Genomic DNA, 21276 nt, shown 5'->3' on the forward strand with positions numbered 1-21276 from the left:
GACCCCCTTTACACTCCTGCACTTCTGTTATCCACAGATTTATTTTTATAGTCTCCAGTTTACTTTATCTCACTTATTTTATTCCACATCTCTTATTTCTTTTACTTGATTTATTCATAATTCTACATATGTATATATATATAGCACCTTATCCTATTCCTATTTTATCCTATCCCTATTTTATAATTTATTGTGCTTTTTTTGTTAATTGTTATTTGCTGTCCATGGAGCGGACCTGTTTACATTTCACTGCCGGTTGTATTCTGTATAACTGTGTATGTGACAAATAAAACTCTTGAACTTGAACTTGAAACTGGCTCAAGTAACATCAGAAATAAGATGTTACAACTTACACATCCTGGGAATTAGTAAGAAAAGATGGACAGGTTCAGGAAGACTCAGAACCAGTACAGGAGAAACAGTGTTATAGTCAGGAAGAGATTATAGTTAAGATTAGTGTTAATTTTGTCACCTATTTGAGCTGAATGTCCTTGTTAGTTTTAGTCATATTTAGTCATTCACATATCTTTTTTATTTAGTCAAGTTTTAGTTGACTAAAAGTCTTGTCATTTTAGTCTAGTTTTAGTCAAAAGAAAACTCAATATTTCTTGAGTATTTCTCTATATTGCATTCATTAATATTCACTTGTGTGTGCTTATATAAGTATAATAAAATACAAATATTAGGATGCAAGGTATTAATGTTTTAAAATTTCACATTTAAGGACATCTAGTCTAGACACATGTATATGTATTTATTAAAGAGGCATACAGACACCAAGTGGGTAAACCATGGAATTACAAATGAAAGTTATTATATTTCCAGCCACAAAATGACTCTAAATTTGCCTCTTTGCATTGGAATTCTCTATTTTAACCTTAATCAGTATACTATAATATAAATATATTAGAAAAGAAAAATATTTTAAGTGCTCATTAATAGACCATAATTATTGCACAGTTTTTACTACCAAAATATCTCCTCAAAATGTTAATTACTGTTCTGTTTACCTGTATAGAGAAGCTGTTGTCTATCTATTCAATGTATTGACAGCGATGGTTTTGTGTGGAACTATTGAGAGGTCCGTGACCGCGTGCGGCGCAGAAAGATGAACGCAACTCTGTTATTCAAAGGCTCTGGCTTTAACTGTTATGCCACATTAAGTGCGCCAAAACGCTATATATTGTTGGAATTTCGTAATAAAACTTTACAAATTTTGCGTGAGATTACTTGGCCAGAGTGAGAGCTTGAGTCAGAGCCTGAAAGCATGTGCCTCGCAAAATGCGCGACAGTTGGCAACTGTTTTCTGCTTCATGTAGTTTCGTGTTTTCTCCACAGGATGGCAGCGACAGGAGACGGAGCCATGAGCTTCAGCAACAGGGCGAACTCCTTCGGAATATTCTCAAGGCATTTTAGCTCTGGTCTCGTGATTAAAAAATAGAGACGATTGTTGATGAAAATGAAGAGATTTTATCTTAGTTTTTATTTTATGCAAAACATTTTAGTCTCCTCCTTTTTCGTCAACAATAATGCATGTTAATTTTGTCTTAGTCAGCGTTTTTGGACATTGGTGCAGTCTCGTCATCGTCTCATCTTAGTCATGGAAAAAAAGGCTGTTGACTAACATATTTCATCTCGAGTGGAAACCTGTCAGATCAGACTGAGAGGGAAGCAAATCATTACGACTATCATACAATGCTATGCCCCAACAAACGACAATGACAAAGATGCTAAGATGCTTTCAGACCACCTTCTGAATTGGTTAAGTAGCCTTATTGGAATTAAATAGGTTACGGCTCGAAAGAATCTCGGAAGGCATTTAGGCCTACTTCTGGTCATTTCGCATCCAGATAGATACCTGGTCAGAGAAAATGAATTAAGGAACCAGTTGTAAAAAGGCCATAACTCTACCACAGCTGCAGAAGAACCCTGTTTAACCCTTTAACCCTGTCTTGACAGTCGCGCAAGCTATTATGGTCATGTGTTGTTTCCACCAGCGCAGCACATCTCATTATGTCGTTTAATTAATAAAATAAATATAAAACGAAGGAGAAGCCTAAAAAAGGTCTAAAGCCCAGGCAGCGTTTTAGGTATGACGTGAAAATTGGCCCGAAGCCCGGCCCAAGGGGCGTAAAAAAAGTCGGGACCCGTCGGGCTCAGGCATAAATGCAGGGCTCTAGATCTAGGATCTGTCAAATCATCTCAGATATAGAGATGTGGTCAGAGCAGAAATGGAAGCTGATGTTCTCAGTGTTTTTCCGTCGTCTCCAAAAATCTGAATAAGAGATTTTTTAATAAAGTAGTACAAAATAGAAAAGTGTCAGGTCTGTTGTGTGATAAAAGTGTACCAGCAAGAACGAAAGGAAAGGCGATGTTGTATGGTTTGGAGACAGTTGCACTGAGAAAAAAACAGGAGGAAGAGCTAGAGGTAGCAGAGCTGAAGATGTTGAGGTTCTCTCTGGGAGTGACAAGGATGGATAAGATCAGGAATGAGTACATCAGAGGGACAGCACATGTGAGATGTTTTTGGAGATAAAGTTAGAGAGGCCAAGTTGAGATGGTTTGGACATGTTCAGAGGAGGGAGAGTGAATATATCGGTTAAAGGATACTGAGGTTAGAGCTGCCAGGCAGGAGATCAAGAGGAAGACCAAAGAGGAGGTTTATGGATGTAGTGAAGGAGGACATGAAGGTTACAGAGGATAGGACTAGATGGACGCAGATGATTCGCTGTGGCGAACCCTGAAGGGAACAGCCGAAAGAAAAAGAAGTCAAAAATAGGAGTATTTGAAGTGAATAAAGTAGTTATTTGTTTGTTGCGCACAAAAAAAAAAAAAAAAATCTTGTCGCTTTATAACATTAAGGTTGAACCACTGGCGTCACACGGACTATTTTAACAATATCTTTACTGCCTTTCTGGGCCTTGAAAGTGTTTGTTTGTTTGTTGTAATGTCTATGGAGGGATCAGAGAGCTCTCAGATTTCATCAAAAATATCTCATTTGTGTTCTGAAGATGAACGAAGAGCTTACAGGCTTATGAACACTATTTGTATTCTATTGTTTTTTATGTTGTCTGAATAATAGGAGTGATAGAGAGCAATCCAGTTCTCTGGAAAACAGACAAAAATGCTCTACTTAATACTTTTTTACTTTTAACAATAAGCATTATTGTTTTAATTATTAAAATATATAAATTATATATGATCATTTAAATAAAACATTTAGATGGCTTGTTTTGCTGCATTACGTAATCACGTTGGAAAGGTCACGCTAGACCAGGGCTGGCCCTGGCCAATTTGCTGCCCTAGGCCAGATTTTACCTGGTGCCTCTTGAATCAAGGTTTAGTACACATTTGTAACACATTGATTTATTTTTATTTAGTTGTTTTATATGTTAGTTGTGCTTAAAAAAAGTGTTCCCCCCCCCACCCCGAGTCAAGATTTGATTGATTGACTGATTAATTATCAAAGCCCATTCTACCCCATCATTGTGTTCATGATATTATTTTAAAAAAGGCTGATGATGGTTAAACTGTCCAAAAAATAGCACCTACGCCACATTACAGCCTAATCCCAAATAGCAAGATAATTGCTTTTAATGCATTCATGCACAAACTATAGACCCTGGAGTGTGAATTTTAGCAGGCAACCTTGCCACAATAACACACATTTTACCCCCCAAACGCCATTTTTCCACCGGAGAACCCCCCTAGTAGTTGCCGCGTTTTGTTGTAAAAACTTGGTAACAGGGATGGAAATTAACTTTTTTGTCCACCGGCCACTGTGGCTGGTGGATTTCAAAATCTACCAGCCACTCCATGTTTTTACCAGCCACTTTCTTGTTTTTAACCGACAATGTGTAACTGCATGTGAAAATTAATATTACAAGCTCTACAATACCTAAGCTGTTTATTTAATCTCAAATCTCAATGAAATACTGACATTTTTTCACTCTTATACACACACAAACCATGAACTGATATACATTTCATTAAATGAGTAGGGCTCTATGTTCTCTCTTTTTTTTTTTTTTACCTGGATGTGGCATTTGGATGATTCTTTTATGGCTTCCAGTTTTAGGTTTTTAGTACCAACAATGAAACTATTAGTTTTGGCATCTTTTGAAGCGTGTTGACGACATACCGAGCAGAACATTGTCAGTAGGGATGCATCGAAATAAAAATTATTGGCTGAAACCGAAGCACTAAAAGAAATTATGCCAATTATCCATTGCATTTATGGCTAATGCTATGACTGAGTAACTTTACTAAAAATCAAGGCATTGCAATTGCATTAATTAATATTAAAGTTTCAAATAATAAATCAATTACAAATTATGCAAATATTTATTTAGCACATTGCAACATCAAACAGTATAAAATAAAATTCAAAGTAAAATGTTTAACTTGATCTCACTCATGTGTACATTAAATAATAATGTACAGGTCTACTAGCCTACAGAAATGTAATAAAGTAATCAAATGTAAAATAACTGCATATTTAACTGTTTAAATGAAAGATTATTCCTTATTAAACTTACAAAAGCTATTCAATCAAGAGCAGTGAGTGATGTCCTTATCGTTTGTTTGACATTAAACATAGCAGTAAAGGCTACTGCCCCTTTAAGACCTAATAGAGGGATATGCCTCATCTTTCACGACTGTATAAAGTTCACTTAAGGCATATTCAGACTATGTCTGCTAGAATTCTCATCAAGATGAACATGTTGGCATACTTTTTGTGTGAGTTTGTCCGTTTAAGCACAAGACTTGAAAGAGAACTCAATATTTGCGCGCTGTGAGACGGGTGCTCGCTTCCGGATGACAGTGACGGATCTTCTCTCAGTGCGCGCAAGTTATTATGGTTATTATTCGCGTCTTCTGGCACTACATCCGGGTTCTGAACACAGTTTATAAAGAGGGGAAACAGTGTGCTATTTTTATTTACCCGCCAAGGTGGCCGGTAGGTGAAGCGAGTTTACCCGCCACAACGCAAAATCACCCGCATTTGGCTGGTGGCGGGTGCTAATTTCCATCCCTGCTTGGTAACCCTGTCTGCATGCGCGCTGAAATCAGGCTGGAATACACGATTTTTGCCAAAGTTGTTATAATTTAATGATACACAGAGCACTTACCCAACATGATCATCATTTCTGAGAGAAATTGTAAAGGTGATGTAGATACAAACAAGCTCTCCGTTTAGGATTCAAACAAATATAATCCAAGCCCCTTTGATGACGTGATGATTACGTTACTGTTGATCATCTGTCCATCATCGTCTAAAGCCCGCCCTTGATGATTTCATTGGTCCGAACAGTTTCTGTTCGGGGATAATCACTCCTCTATGGAGCAAGGCCAGACCGAATTGCCCGACCTACATTTTTTGTGGGCTGGGCTAAGTTCGGCTGGCATCCAGGCTAGTTTTCACCATGAATTAAACTGAGAAATTTAGATGTTCTTTAATGAGAAATTTACATAAATTGTTGCCAACATAAACCCGTAGGCTATATAAATATCATTAATCATTTCGGCAAACACATTTTATAAATGCCATATATCCCCTTAAAACTGCACAACTGTGGAGTTAAAACATTTTTTAAAAAGTGATATTACGTGAGTTTAAAATTATTTGGGGGACTTAGTTATGTTTTATGTGGGTTTTTGTTTTTTGGATATTTCAAATTAATATTAATAAAATAGTATTAGAAAATAAAATTAGAAATAAAATGGAAAAAGTCACTTATTTCGGCACCCTTATGAAAGAGTGGTGCCCCTAACATTTGCCTATTGTGTGGGGCGGTCCTGCACTAGACGTGGACAGAAGATTAATCCTTTAATGGTGGATCAGTAGCACTGCAAATATGTCTTAGGTGAAGCACAATACCGCATACGGTCCACGAACAGATTGTGTGTGAATGTGGAGAATATCCAGCCTGGTCTCACCCTTAATACGTAGGTATTAATACGTTACTTTCAAAGAGACTAAACGTACGTCTTAGTACGTTTGGAGAAGTGCTAAAATGTAAAATATAGACGTATTTGCAACATTTAAACGTAGTATTATTACATTTTTACAGCTAAAAAACGTAAAATATTTACGAATCCATCATGAAATCTTTTTTTTTGAGAATACAAAACTTTATTTTGGTAAAAACATTTTTTTTGTTTTGATATATCATAAAGATATCTATATAATTTCCCTTTGACCATTTTATTGATTAATCTATGATCCCTTAACACTACCCCAAAACCTAAACCTACCAATTTAATACAGAATATAAAGAAAATAAAAGGTAAAACGTTGGAAAATGACGATTTTGGTAACAATATAGCATTAAAAAAAATATTTTGAACGGCTAATCCTACACTTACCCCTAAACCTACCCATTAGCATTTATTAAAACAACGTACTGTTATAAATCAAAGCATAACAGACAGACCAGTGTACTCACAATCATTTATTTATTGCAAAAATGTCAAAAGCGGTACCAAAAGTAGTTCAAATGAAGATGTGTTGCAGTCGCAGTATTCTCTGGTGGTATATAATGTTAATAGTTTTGTATGAGGTACAGAGCAGAATGTTAGCTTAGCTATTAATCAATGAAAATATTAATCCGGCTTCTCTCCGTGAAGTTGCGCGTTTCCCATTTCAAATACAAATCGACTGAAACACGACATGTCAAAATCTGTGACGAAGCAGGCGAGAGCCAATGAGCGTTCGATGCCACTGCCGTAAATCATGTCGTAACGCTTCATGAGGGCGCGTTTTTTAAATTTGAATTTACGAGCGCGAGAATTGATGTTTGCCGTCGCGCTACTGAGAGGAGATGAAGATCACCGGGCTCAATTTTAGATTTGTTTCTCGCAAACATATGGATTCTAACGATTTGGATTACAGCAAACGAATAAAGTGTTGCGTTTTGTGAATTGATGTTGTGTTTTGGTGTATATTGTGATCGCCAGTTGCTGAATAGGAGAAAATGCCTTTTTATGTCTCACAGCAAACAACAAGCTAAATACTACAAAATGGTTGGCAAGAATGTTATTCATCTGACGGTTTTAAAATTCAGTCTTCTTTTAACATAGTCACCCGAAATGAGTTTGTAGTGATGTCACGAGAGCAAAATGTTATTTTATATTTCTGTTATTTTATATTAGGTTGATTAACTTAGTAAAATGCATTTAATAAATGTGACTGAAAACATGTATTGATGTGACTATTGGATATAAAATAAACAATATTAATGCCACGATTTATGGGAGCCGGTGGCTGGCTGCTTACACGTTAACGTCGATAATTTACATTTTAGTGCTGTCAATACGTCAATATTGTACATTTTAGTGCTGTTAATAAGTCAGTATTGTACGTTTTATTGTGTGTGAAAACGTTAGTAAATGTACGTGTAGTAGAATCACACTTTACGTAAAAATACTCACGTATTTTCATGAGATCACGTTGGAATATCCCACACATGTAAGGATCAAATGAGTTCAGCTTTGAGAATGAAACTAACCTGTTTGCTCCTCAGTTTCTTCATGTTTCACACTAAAAACTTCTTCAATCCTTATGTCTTCACTCTCCTGTTTAATAAATGCCATCTTTATAATAGTGTCTTCTCCAGGAGGTTTCCTGTGTGTTTGGACAAAATCATGTTTAAGAGGAGAATTTTTTTCCCCAATCTCTAGTATTTTGTAGTCAAGAGAACTGTCTGTCAGATTGACATTTAATGGCCTATAATTTGACAAAAAACAAAAACTCAAAGCTAGTTGTCCAAATTCATTAATATACTAATCCATATACAATAATACATGTTCTTGGTTTGTTAAGTTGTCATTATTCGTTGTAGTGTGTTGATCTTACGCCCGTTTCACACATACTCCGTCTGCAGTGCGTGTGCGTTGCGTATTTTTTTCCGTACCCATGTTAACGGATGACAGCTTTCACACTGCACGCGGATGCGGTCCGTCAGTCCGTTCCAGGAGCGTTGCGTCTGCAGCAGTGCACGGATCGTTTTCGTACCGAGTCTATTTTTTGCTGCGCTGCGCTGCGTTGCGTTGCTGCATTAAAGTGATAGAACATTGTTCGGATTAAAATAAACATGTACTGAGGTGAAAATCTAGTAATTTCACCACAGATGCATCTCATTTAAAATATACTCTTGTTTCAAAGTCAACACATGGCTTTTTTTCTCAAGTAAAGCAACAAAACGACACCTTACCTGGCATTTAGGTTAACAAATGTGCCATAATGGAGAGCACTCGTACTTTCTTGGAGGTGAAATGCAAAGTTATTTTTGACCTGCAGGATTTCTTTTCAAAGGGTTTAAAAACGAAAGAAAAGACGAGAGTCGGCTGTTTTTGAATAGCCTATTCTAAGTTTCTAATTTAAAATGTTTATGATTTTAGGCTATAACCTATGTTTAAATGTTTTGCCTTTTGTGTGAGCTAAATCTAAAGTATATTAATATATAAATATGAATTAATGAATTGAAAAAATGTTGTTTAAATGTAGGCTTGTTGCCTACGTTAACCTGTCTACTCAGAAAGATTAAACAAAGAGAATTGCAATTCTGATGAGCCAAGATTAGTAACAACTTCTGGATTTTAAATAAAAAAATCATTAATAAATGCTGTGTTTGTGGTATGTAAAAGCGGATCAGTTTCGGACTGCAAACGCAGCATATGTGAAAGGACTACAGGGTGTGGGGCTCCTGCAACGCATACGCAACGCAACACGCACCGCACACGCACTGCAGACGGAGTATGTGTGAAACGGGCGTTACAGTCTCTGTTGCGTTGATCAGCGGATCAAGCGATTCAAACACGGAATCATTTGACGAAGCATCGGTTCAACTGTTTGATTCAGAAACACCCGTTTCTCCCATTATTGCTGTCAGAGACTGAATTAATGTTTATGATCAACTAATTCACGACATAAGGAGCGAAACGAGACGCAACTTTTCTGTTACTCAACTCACTAAATATCGCTCATTAATGTTAGGCAACGCTACAATCTTACATTCAATAATAGCTTATTCATTTTACAGACATTGTAAAGACTATAAATAGACAGAACTGTTCGTATTGAATTAGACACTTTAAATGTATAAAACACAAACCTCTCTTCAGCCAAATCACAACAGAGAAGCGCGGCGCAGATTTATGATGTCATCGCCAGGGCAAAATAAAAGACTCTGTGTCTAAAATCACAAAAGGGCACAGAAATTTACATACAAATAGTAAAATAGATGTCAGAGAAATTCAGAATTTATTTCTTGGTCAATTTAATTGTACATTGATTTGCTGAAAATCTAACTAATATTAATAATAATGTGGGGTTCTTTCTAAATAGGCAAAACTTTAATCGGTACGGAAACTAGTCTATACAATACAATGTAAAAAAACAAAAACAAAAAAACCAACAAAAAACCAACAACATATTTACTCCCATACTTTTTTAAAGTAACTTGGCTGTTTTTTTTTATAGTTATTATTATACTAAATTAAACTGACATAATTAAAATATTTTTTTTAAATGCTCAAATTATTTTGATGAGTTAAAGTAATGTAAAAACATATGCCCATAGTCATTATGACTTATTAATCATGTGGGTTTTTCTTCTTCTTCCCCCAGTGTATGGACATTTCTGTGCTTAGAGTGAACAGGACTTGTATTTTGCTCTGGCGATGACATCATAAAGCTGCGCCTGTTGTGATTTGGCTGAAGAGAGGTTTGTGTTGTTATTAGACATTTAAAGTGTCTAATTCTATACGAACCGTTATGTCTATTTAAAGTCTTTACAATGTCTGTGAAATGAATAAGCTGTTACTGAATGTAATATTGTAATGCGTTGTTTAACATTAATGAGCGGTATTTAGTTAGTAAAGCTTGAGTAACAGAAAAGTTGCACCTCATTTCGCTCCTAATCTCGTGAATTAGTTGAACATAAACATGAATTCAGTCTCTGACAGTAATAATGGGAGAAATGGGTGTTTCTGAATCAAACAGTTGAACCGATGCTTCGCCAAATGATTCCGTGTTTGAATCACTCGATTCACTGATCAATGCAACAGAGACTCTAAGGACGACACAAACACGAGTAATGACAACTTTAACAAACCAAGAACATGTATTATTGTATATGTGTAAATTAATTAATTTGTACAACTAGCTGAGTTGTTGCTTTTTTGTCTAATCAGGCCATTAAATATTAATCTGATATAATTTAAATATCAGATTAATATATATATATATATATATATATATATATATATATATATATATATATATATATATATATATATATTAATCTGATATTTAATTGAATATAAATCTCTTTACGGTTCTCTGACTACAAACTACTAAAGTTGGGATTTATTTAATTTATTCTCATCTTAAACATGACTTTGTCCATACACACAGGAACACTCATGGAGAAGTCTCTGAGATCCACGTGACACTATTATAAAGATGGCGTTTATTAAACAGGAGAGTGAAGACATAAGGATTGAAGAAGAAAAAATGTATAGAGAAAAAATTCTTAAGAAGTATCAAGAAGTACTGTAGGAAAATGGGAGCGCTCCTTTGTTAAGAGTTATAACATTTGTTAGTGGTTATTTTGAATTTATGCATGTATGTATATGGCATGTGGAGGTATGTGTATGTGTCGGTGGATATAGGGGTATAGGTATATATATGGGTGTATGTATGTATAAATACAAATGTGTACATGAGTATGTATATGTGTTGATGTATATATGTGTATGAGTAGGCGTAGGCATATGCATGTTATTTAAGGAAAAATAATAATTAAAGGGGTAGGAGTATATAAGTTTTACTTCATCCTACTCCTTTTTCGTTCATGGGATAGAATTAATTAATTTTTTTGTCTTTCACCTTTATTTGTTTCTTTTGATAATGTCTGAATATTGTTGTATTTTTATTTCTCTCATGTTCGAAAATAAACAAATAAAAAAAAAAAAAAAAAAAAAAAAAGAAGTGTTCAGTGTGAAACATGAAGAAACTGAGGAGCAAACAGGTTAGTTTCATTCTCAAAGCTGAACTCATTTGATCCTCACACGTCTGGGATATTCTCCACATTCGCACACAATCTGTTCATGGATCCACCATTAAATATACACAATACAATATTATTTAGTTCACTGTTTCTTTATACATTTACCAGCAGCCATATCACCCTGTAGCCCAAGACATGTTTCCCACTGAAGCTAAGCAGGGCTGAGCCTGGCCAGTACGTGGATGGGAGACCAACTGGGAAAACTAGGAGCTGCTGGAAGAGGTGTTAGTGTTTTTTCAGAAGAGTATCCAGCTGGGATGTTTTTCCTAGGTCTGTGTTTAGGCTTTATTCAGGCTTTATAGCAGTTAAACTATAATTGTGCCGGTAAAGATATTTTGCAGCACATGGTGAAGTCAGTATGTACATTAACAATGATTTGTAGACAAATTTAATGTAAATTGAATATAAGACTATGTAAATGGCGCTCTGGGGTGTGGCAGGTTTTTTTGCTGTTGTTGTTGTAGCTGGGCTTCTCGTCTGGTGTGCGACCCCCTTAATACAATTTTCTTCTGATATTTTTCTCTGTACACATCTAATATTAGCTACACAATGAATAATCAACATTGCGGGAAATTAAGGTGTATGAAACATGTCTTTAATTAAATAATTAACTGCCAAATATAGGCTACATAGACTATTTAACGCATCACATGAATCGAAAAAGTTTGCCACCCTGTAAGACGTGATAAACATCACATGCCTATGAAGTTTAAACATTAGATCATCAAGCAAGAAAATTCAATTTAAGAAAACACACAATTACAAACAGTTTTTGCAGTCCCTGACAATTACACACCGAAACAATTTCTTACATGAGCTTCTTTCTTGTCTTTCTCCTTGTAAAGTCATCCACCACTCCATCGAAATTGAGCTCTTTTAAGAATTCAGACTCAATGGCTGTAAGTGTCAGAGAGGTGAGATGTTCTTGGCACATTTACATTCTCAGTTCGTTTTTAACTGTATCAGCCTGTGTTGTGGCACATTCTAAGTCTTTCAATTGTCTTCAGTTCTTCAAAGAAAATCTCTCAGAGTCGAAGTTCCAGGTCTCAAAAGATGTAAACTTTATTGTTAGGATGACAAAGTGAGATGCAGCTGTTCATCTGACTCTTTCATTGTGAAACTTGATTTCTTATACTCTTTTCATATCATCTTTTATCCAGTTAGTGCCCTTCTAGGTATCTTTTCTTTTTAGCTCCACCTAACAGTTTCGACACAATTATACGCAAACTTTAACACGTATCATATTTATTTGTGGAAAATCCCAAGCTTTCAGATTTTTTAAAAAGAGTTGGGAAACTCTTATATAATAGTTCCCAGCACTTTAAACCAGTTTTTCCCATACAACAAATGTAATTTCTCTTGGTTCTCAAGCTTTGATGTTCTTTGACGAGCGACAGACCTTAATTTTCTAGTACACAGCTGAGGCTTGCTATATTGCAGCTGAGGCCTAGTGAGGCCTATTAAGGCCTAGTGAAAATTAATTTCTTCCACACCTGCTGCTTTTGAATCGCTCTCACAGTACTTTGTTGACATACATCACAGTCACGTGGTGTCTCTTTTAAACGTCACTCAAGACAAAATTTCAAGGCCATCTTTATATTGTCCAGCTTGGTGCACAGCGCAGAAGCTTCCCCTGCAAATCATTGGACATTTTACCCAATGCCTCTCTGACCTGTGCATAGGGTTTACAAAGTGCCTTTCAGGACTCTGCTTATATTTCCATCAAGTGTCCGACATATTTAATGTCATATTGATGTTTATTATCATGGAAGACATTTCCCCAGTGGTGTGTGGATGATGAGCAAAAATAATAAATTCACTGAACTAAAAAAAACAAAACAATTATTTTTCTCATTAGGTTGTGGATATGGATATATATTTAGACATTCTCAGACTACTTTTTGTCAAGACTTCATCCAATTTTCAAATTTCTGACATAAACCATTTGTCGAAACTACATTAAGATATTTTGTACAAAAATGCAGTACAAGAAAACCGGTGGGTTACGGCCAATCTTGGACCTGCGAGTTTTGAATCAGAGTCTATCACTGAAAATGCTCACGCAAACAACGCATTTTCGGATGCATCCATTCCCTAGATTGGTTTGCAGCAATCGCCCTGAAAGGTGCATACTTTCATGTCATGTCTCGATTCTCCCTCGCGGGTTCTACACTTTGCGTTCGAGCGACGAGCATATCAGTACAAAGTCCTACCCTTCAGGCTGCCCCTGTCTTCCCGTGTCTTTAGAAAGGTCATGGTTCGCATCCATAACTATCTTGATGACTGGCTCATTTTAGCACAGTTCAGGGATCAGTTGTGTGAACACAGGGACCTGGTGCTCAGACACAATGGACATGCAGTGGCAGGGGTTCATGTCCATTGTTGATGTGCCAATGCAGTCCCATTATAGGGCAAAGATGTATTGGTCCGTATGGACAACGCTGGGACTGCTGTGTACATCATCCAACAAGGTGGTCACCGCACCTGTTGCATGTTACAACATGCCAGCCATCTCCTCCTCTGAGCATCTGAGGTCGCTTCAGACCATTCATGTTCCCGGTGTGCTCAACTGTGTGGCCGAGCTCTCATGAGCTGCGCTTCCAGGAGAATGGCGACTCCACCCTAGGTGGTCCAGCTGATTAGACAGTTCGTCTGAGAGCCTCAGGTCAACCTGTTTGCCTCTTCAGAAACATCTCACTGCCAGTTGTTTCACTGAGAAGACCCTAAAGATGTTCGATCAGTGCAGTAGTTTCCTTCCTGCACCAAGGGTTGGAGTAAAGGCTGTCTCCCTTCACCCTCAATGTCTATACTGCCGCATTGTCTGCTTATCATGACCTCATAGGAGGTAAGTCGGCTGGCAAGCCTGACCTGGTCGTCAGGTTCCTTTGGGGGTGAGTGGGTTAAATCCTCCCTGAACCCTCCCTCCCCTCTTAGGATCTTGCTCTGGTGCTTAGAGCACTTCCAAATATCCCATTTAAGCCTTTGCCATCAGCAGAACTAAAGATTCTGTCTATTAAGACTTTGCTGCTCACCACACTGGCTTCTATTAAGAGGGTAGGGGGACCTGCACGCATTTTTAGATGAACAATTGTACTTAAAGTTTGAGTCCGGTGGTTCCAGCCTGGTTTCAGAGACCAGGTGGTGAACCTGCAAGTGCTGCCCCCGGAGTAGGTAGACCCAGCACTGGCTTTGCTCTTACCCGTCCGCTCTCTGCGACTGTACATGGACAGAAAAAAAACCTCAGGCCAGCAGAAGGGAAAGGCTGTCTCCACTGGATAGTGGATGCCATTGCTTTGGCTTACCAAGCACAAGGCGTACCCTGCCCGCTCAGGGTGTGAGCTGACTCTACCAGTAGTGTTCCATCCTCCTGGGCGCTGGCATGTGGTGCCTTGCTGACAGATATCTGTAGACCTGCGGGCTAGTCTACACCCAACACGTTCGCTAGATTTTATAGCCTGGTAGAGCTGGTGTCCTCCTGTGTTCTCACCTCAAACGGGGAGAAGCACCGAGGGCCCAGGCACTTTGTCGTCTTGCTGTGCCCTGAGCTGTGGCGCTTATATTTTCCAGAGAAAATCCAGTAGAGTCCTCCATCACCCTCGAAGTCGGATGTGGTGGTGTCACTGGCCCCAGGCCTATTCCTGCTGAATCCTTGAGAACCAGTATTAGGCTGGGTACCATATGTGAGACCCTGCAGAGATCCCGTATGTTTCTTCCACTGTTGCTCCTAAATGGAAGCCCATGTTTCTCTTGGGACAGTCCTCTTCTGGTAAGACTGGAGCCACCGCTAAAACCTCCTTGTATTCCTGCCCTATAGGTTAGCCAATATACACCACATAACTCCTTCAGGGTAAGATGTGGCTTTTGCAGTGTTCCAATTCCAGTAGAAATGCATGCTTTCCCAGTGTTATCCAATAGTCACTGATTGGGTCAATGTCAGACAAACCACAGAGATATGTCCTTGGACGTAAGACCAATCCGAACATTTTTAAAACTGATACAAGACCTAACATACAATATCTGTACATAGATGTTATATATCAAAAGAAAGAACAGAGCCTCTGCTTTTAAACAAACAAACGCAAACATTTTATTCTTGCTTCATTATTTTATTTTTTTATGAACACTTGAATGTGGGTAGGTTCCAAAGCAAAACGCTATCTCGCTCTGTCTGGATGCATTTAAATCTACTGTAAGTATGCATGTTTGTCACCTATCACACATGCGTTCTTCAGTAAGCCGACAGAAAGCAGGTTAATGCGTTTACATGCTGTGCAAAATCAGGGTAAGAGGCAAAAAACGACCTGTCCCGACAGGTTTATGCTTACGCCGCTTATGACCTTACTCCGATAATAGTAAATGCGCTACCGCGTTTACATAACCATGTTCATTGCTGGCTTATTAAGCATAATCTGCTTGTAAACGCACCCACTGTTTCTGTGATATAAATAAGTGTTTTGATAACTGCCATCTTGAAAGTATTTCAGTATCTATAAAGAAAACCAGGCGTTAACAATATTAAGAAGTTGCGATACTAGCTAAATGCGAGCATACACATTGGTTTTGATGGTTTACATGTCTGAAAGATTTGATGTCTGTTGCTCTGTGCCATTAAACTGCTTTTCTTTTTCTTTTTTCCCCTTAGACCTGAAGGCACTGAAAGAAGAGAGTCAAGAACTGAATGAAACAGAAGAAAAATATCCGATTAAGAAACTTCATGACTTCACAACTGAAGAAACACCTTTCAGTCGCTCACAGACAGAAAATACTTTATCACGAAAGAGACCTCAAAAGACTAAAGGTCATTTCACATGCCAACAGTGTGGAAAGACTTTCAATCAAAATAGAAACCTTCAAATCCACATGAGAATTCACACCGGAGAGAAGCCATTCACTTGCCAACAGTGTGGAAAGAGTTTCACTCAAAAACCAAGTCTTAAAGCCCACATGAGAATTCATACTGGAGAGAAGCCATTTACTTGTCAACAGTGCGGAAAGGGTTTCACTCAAAAACCAAGTCTTAAAGCCCACATGAGAGTTCACACTGGAGAGAATCATTTCATCTGCCAACAATGTGGAAAAAGGTTCAGTCGAAAAGGAAGCCTTATAAGCCACATGAGAGATCACACAGGAGAGAGGTCATTCGTATGTCATCAGTGTGGAAAGAGTTTCACAGACAGGACCCAGCTTAAGAATCATGTAACAATTCACATTGGAGAGAAGCCTCACATGTGCCTTCACTGTGGAAAGACTTGCAGAAACAAAGCTAATCTTGAGGTTCATGTGAGCATCCACACTGGAGAGTGTAACAACAATGACTGAGTTTAATATCTCGGGGAATAATTAACTCAAAAGGGATTTAATATTCAATATTCATGAAATTATGAATATAATTTGCCAGTTGTTCATTACGTATTAAGATTTTCCGATAGGGAAAAATGTTTAATTAAATACAAGTAACCCTTTACGGAATTGCTTGAAATTATCCTACTAAGTTTGTCCACCAAATTAGTTATAGACTTTTCAAATCAATTCTCAATAAGGGATTACTGCTTTACGAGCGCATAAGAAACATTAAAGGGGGGGTGAAATGCTGTTTCATGCATACTGATCTTTTTACACTGTTAAAGACTTGGAATCCCATACTAAACATAGACAAAGTTTCAAAAGTTAAGGTGGACGTTTGATGGGAGTATTTCTTTGTCAAAAATACTACTTCCGGTTAGTCATAATTTTCGGCAAGTTTTTTGAGATCATGCGTCCCCTTTGACGTTAATGGGAGCGGAATTTCCTTGTATGGGCCTTACGGACAATTTTACCGGAAGCGCGTGAGAGAGAGAGCGAAAGTAACAGGCTACGCCCATCAAAGCGCTGGCTTGTAGGATGCTGGACAGGTGATGTGCACATAACAATGTCACCAAAAAAGTGCGTTTTTGGTTGCCAGACCAAGACAGTCCTGCACAGATTCCCCAAAAACCCCGCGTTAAGGCAACAGTGGATGTAATTTGCTTTTCCGGATCAGCAACTGAGTTGCGCGAATGTTTATATCTGTTCGCTGCATTTCGGTGCCGACTGTTTCATAAACAAGGCCCAGCTCGACGCCGGATTTTCCCAATCGCCTAATGCTGAATGATGGAGCAGTCCCAACGCTAGAACCGCGGGCGGTGAGTGAGACTGCTTCAAATGTCTGTGTTTTTGTCTATGCTCATCAAGTAGCCCAAACATGATCACGTATAGTTAATTGATCAATGGAGCATGCGATGTGTAGTGCGTGTACATTTGTTTAGCTGGCCACTATTTGTGTAACTTTATGTTTGTGTATTGTAAAAGCACTCCAAACAAAAATACACAAAGAGGGGGGAAATATGTTGAACTAAATAAGCGCGCTTCTTCATTCAAATGCGCTACTATTCCGTGTCTTTCTATGTAAACACTAACTTAACCTGCCGTGCAAAACCAGTCCGCTTACTGTCTACACAAACCACGCGTAAACACACAAACACACGTGCACAACTGCACTTCCCACATGTACACCTTCAAAGACAAAAATACGACGATATAATTCAAGTATAAATATGTAAATAACACAAGTCGCTAAGCATATTATATAGTTAGTGTATAACTTGTACCACATAGAGACGTCCTGCTCTAGTCGTTTTTGCTGCTGCTCCTGTTCAACTGCAGCCTCTGGGTCTGATTCCGGATCATAGATGTATGGCTGTATCTGATTAAAAGCCATATTTTTATTTTGAATAAAGTTTTTTTCCGCTGTTAGGGATGACACAGCTTTACGACGCACTCGACTCAACACAATAGCAGCAGCGAGCACACGTCATTATTTAGCTCCGCTCACACGACACGCCCCCACCCGCTCTGCTTTTTTCGGAAAGACTCGGAACAGCGCATCTTTCTTATATAATTATAAAAAAAATAAAGACTTTTCGGAGATATGCAGGATGCAATGCTACTCTATAGGTACTCAAGATTGACATGACACTGACTGAAACTGAGTGTTTCACCCCCCCTTTAACTTTACTGATCAGGACAAGTTCAATATTTCAAATGGTCATAGAGTTTACTTTACTAAAATAGTAGCATAAGCAGTTAGGTAACGTTAGATCGTAAGTTTCATTGACTTTGTGTATGTGGGAGAACAACAGACTCAACTCATTAAATGTCTTTTGGAGGTTTAATAAACACAGACTAAAAATAACACTACGATTCACACAGAAAGTACACACTAAATATGCATCAAGAGAGTAGAAATATAGATATTAACGAAAGAATACATAAAAGAGAATAATGAATAGACTAAAATTAGAGAGAGATAAAAGAGAGAGAGAGAGAGATGGGACAAAGAATTAGGGATAAGAAGCAGCTTTCCTTCAGTTCATCAAATACAACATTCACGGAGTTAACTTGTCCCAACGGGAAAATAACACACCCTCTTAACAGCAGTTTGAATTTGGAAAATAAGAATACTTGCTTTCGTTTTGGCTTCTCGCGTGTGTGCGTTTGTTCCGAGTTCAAATGTCCTGCGTGTCCGGTGGTTCTTTCCGAGGTCGGGAGGGAAGCAGCTGTTTTCTCTAGCGATGCTTCGTGTTCTCCTCCTGAAGAAGGCCCTTGGGGCTAGTAAGTTGATGAGGCAGTAGGGAAGATCGGATTGTAGAAGAGAAGATTTTGGAAGAGAGAAGATTTCGGAAGAGAGGCTGGACTAGAAGAGAGGAGATTTTCAGAAGAGGGCGATTGTGGTCTCCACTGGTCTTTTAAGACAATTAATCCACGCCCCCTTCTGGGTAGTTTACCCAATCCAGAGGGTGAATTCTGAGCGGGAAAAGTTCTCTTTGTCTTGGTTTACGACCTGCTTTGCATGTTTCTGAGGTGTCGTAAAGGGGTGTTGATTTTGTATGGTTTTACTCCCAAGTTGGCTAAACATATTAATGATACATTTCACAATCCCATTTTGTGCATCGTTGAGTAAGTCAAAGAAATAGGAATATTTAGATATCAAACACCTTATGGCTGGGAGATATTAAAACAGAGATACATTTTTACACAGAAATACAAGCATTTAAAATGAACTTACATTGTTTCTACGCCATGATTGAGTAGGCATGAGTCAAGGAGCATGCATATACACACCAAGCTACCTCGTATACAGTCTAGAATAGTCTTAATTAAAGCTTCATAAGGAATGTGTGTGTGTGTTTGTGAGTCCGTGTGTATTGACAGGAATCTTGGCGCCTTTCTGTCTGGGAGAATGTGTGTGTGGGGGGGGGGACAGGGTTTGAGTCATGTGACCCGATCACTGCCTGTTTTATTTGGACTGGGTCGTAAAGCTGTCGAAGGTGTCACTTCCCCCAGACTCTGTGGCGTGGCTCTTAATTTATGTGGCTAAAAGCTATCCCCCTCTTACAATCAACATTGAATTCATCTTTGATCCTCATTGTAAGAGACCACAGACGCTACAAGAGAAGCCGTTCACCTGCCCTCATTGTGGGAAGTGTTTCACTCAAAAAGCAAAGCTTGAAGTCCACTTGAGAGTTCACACTGGAGAAAACCCTTTCACCTGCCAACAATGTGGAAAGAGTTTCACTCAAAAAGGAAACCTTAATATCCACATAAGAATTCACGCTGGAGTGAAATCTTTCACCTGCAATCTGTGTGGGAAGAGCTTCTCGAGAAAAGAAAACCTTGAGATTCACATGAGAGTTCACACTGGAGAGAAGCTGTTCACCTGTCAACAGTGTGGAAGGAGTTTCAGAAGTGTAGAAACTCTTAAAACCCACATGAGGATTCACTCAAAAGAGAACTGTTTTATATGCCATCAGTGTGGAAAGAGTTTCACAGACAGGACCCAGCTTAAGAATCATGTTAATATTCACATTGGAGAGAAGCCTCACATGTGCCTTCACTGTGGAAAGACTTGCAAAAACAAAGCTAATCTTGAGGTTCACATAAGAGTTCACACTGGAGAGAAGCCGTTCACCTGCCCTCAGTGTAGAAATGGTTTCACAACTAAAGGAAACCTTGAGGTTCACATTAGGCTTCACACAGGAGCGAAGCCGTACAAGTGTCTTCAGTGTGAAAAGAGTTTCACTTATCAAAGAGATCTGAAATGTCATTTGAAAACTCATTCCATATTCAGACCATATTCTTGCTCGTTTTGTAGAATGAGTTTCAAATGGCCCAGCAGTTTAAAATGGCACCAGAAAATCTGTGCACAATCAAAAATGCAGTCACAACGAAGTTGAATGTGGCCAACATTTGAAATTATTTTAAGCATACCTTTTAAATGTGGCTCATGTCAGATACTCATCTAAACATTTGACATTCCTACAAGTCTCCATGTTCATCACAAGTGATTTGTCCATGTTCAATTAGTTTAAGCCTAGTTCACACTGCCCGATTTTTGCCCCGATTTTGAGTCGCCGACAGGTTTTGTGAAATCGCCGACAAATGCCCGAGATCACAGGCAAATCGGTGCTCGTGCACGCGAGTGACAATCATGCAGTGTGAATGATCAAAGACGCGATCAGAGAGAATCGCCGACGAGTCGCCGACGCCGGTGAGATATTTGGCATGCTAAATATCTGGACCTGTCGGCGATTCAAACTCCTGCTGTGTGAACAGCGTTCTGACTGAAAATTACACCGACAGCCAATGAGAGAGTGAGATACAGGGCAGCAGGAGGTTCAGAGAGGAGTTATAGAGCAGAATATCAGTATTTTAATAGATATATTTACAATTCTATCAAACAGAAACAAAGGCCAAACATTTGCACATCCAGCCACAGCAGCAGCACATTAAATAATTATTTATTTACCTCAAACTGTCTTTGCAGAACAAAATCCTGACTCCCTCTGTCTCTCCAACAATTTCTTCCGCCATAATCTTTTTTCTTTTTCTCCACAAATCAGCGCACATACAGTTTCAAGCAAACTTTGTGCAGTTTATCATTTTTAATAACAATTCCAAGTCTCGCGCGAGAACTCCGGTCTGACGCACGTGTGATCTCGCGTTGTTTACTTATCACATCGCACGTGTAGTTGGGAAACGTAGTTTGCACACCGGAGAGCGAGAGAGTTGTCGGCGATTCTTCCTCTTGTTCAGTCATGCAGTGTGAACTCCTCTGTCGTCAAACCATCATGCAGTGTGAACACAGCAGTGACTGAATGATACCCCAGATAGTCATGCAGTGTGA

The 21276-nt window shown here is 38.5% G+C and overlaps 2 protein-coding genes across 4 annotated transcripts in view; one reads left to right on the forward strand and one right to left on the reverse strand.

The window, feature by feature from the left end:
- Window positions 1–9188, reverse strand: part of LOC137074942 (zinc finger protein 235-like) — a 28794-nt gene extending 19606 nt beyond the window's left edge. The window contains exons 1-2 of one of the 3 annotated variants that reach the window (XM_067443044.1): window positions 9117–9188; window positions 7512–7627 (exon numbers count right to left, since the gene is read on the reverse strand). In XM_067443044.1, the coding sequence (XP_067299145.1) occupies window positions 7512–7596 (85 nt within the window). In that variant the 5' untranslated portion in view covers window positions 7597–7627; window positions 9117–9188. Of the gene's footprint in view, window positions 1–7511; window positions 7628–7916; window positions 8045–8780; window positions 8836–9116 lie in introns of those variants that run through there. The other 2 variants (XM_067443045.1, XM_067443046.1) reach the window with 2 other exon arrangements.
- Window positions 9189–10948: 1760 nt separating this feature from the next.
- On the forward strand, window positions 10949–20972 carry LOC137075800 (oocyte zinc finger protein XlCOF6-like). Its single transcript, XM_067444754.1, has 3 exons — window positions 10949–11036; window positions 15718–16377; window positions 19380–20972. The coding sequence occupies exons 1-3, from the start codon at window positions 10949–10951 to the stop codon at window positions 20324–20326; spliced, it is 1695 nt and encodes a 564-aa protein (XP_067300855.1). The 3' UTR covers window positions 20327–20972.
- Window positions 20973–21276: the final 304 nt, after the last annotated feature.

This window comes from Pseudorasbora parva, chromosome 5, assembly GCF_024679245.1.
Source record: "Pseudorasbora parva isolate DD20220531a chromosome 5, ASM2467924v1, whole genome shotgun sequence".
NCBI classification, from domain to species: domain Eukaryota; kingdom Metazoa; phylum Chordata; class Actinopteri; order Cypriniformes; family Gobionidae; genus Pseudorasbora; species Pseudorasbora parva.

What these genes read in the sequence shown, in the direction of transcription:
- LOC137075800 (XM_067444754.1), top strand. Translation starts at nt 10,949, where the DNA reads ATGTTCGAAAATAAACAAATAAAAAAAAAAAAAAAAAAAAAAAAAGAA. An exon ending in AGAAACTGAGGAGCAAACAG is followed by an intron (nt 11,037 to 15,717) that starts GTTAGTTTCATT and finishes TTTTCCCCTTAG; the next exon opens with ACCTGAAGGCACTGAAAGAA. An exon ending in GAGCATCCACACTGGAGAGT is followed by an intron (nt 16,378 to 19,379) that starts GTAACAACAATG and finishes TGTGACCCGATC; the next exon opens with ACTGCCTGTTTTATTTGGAC.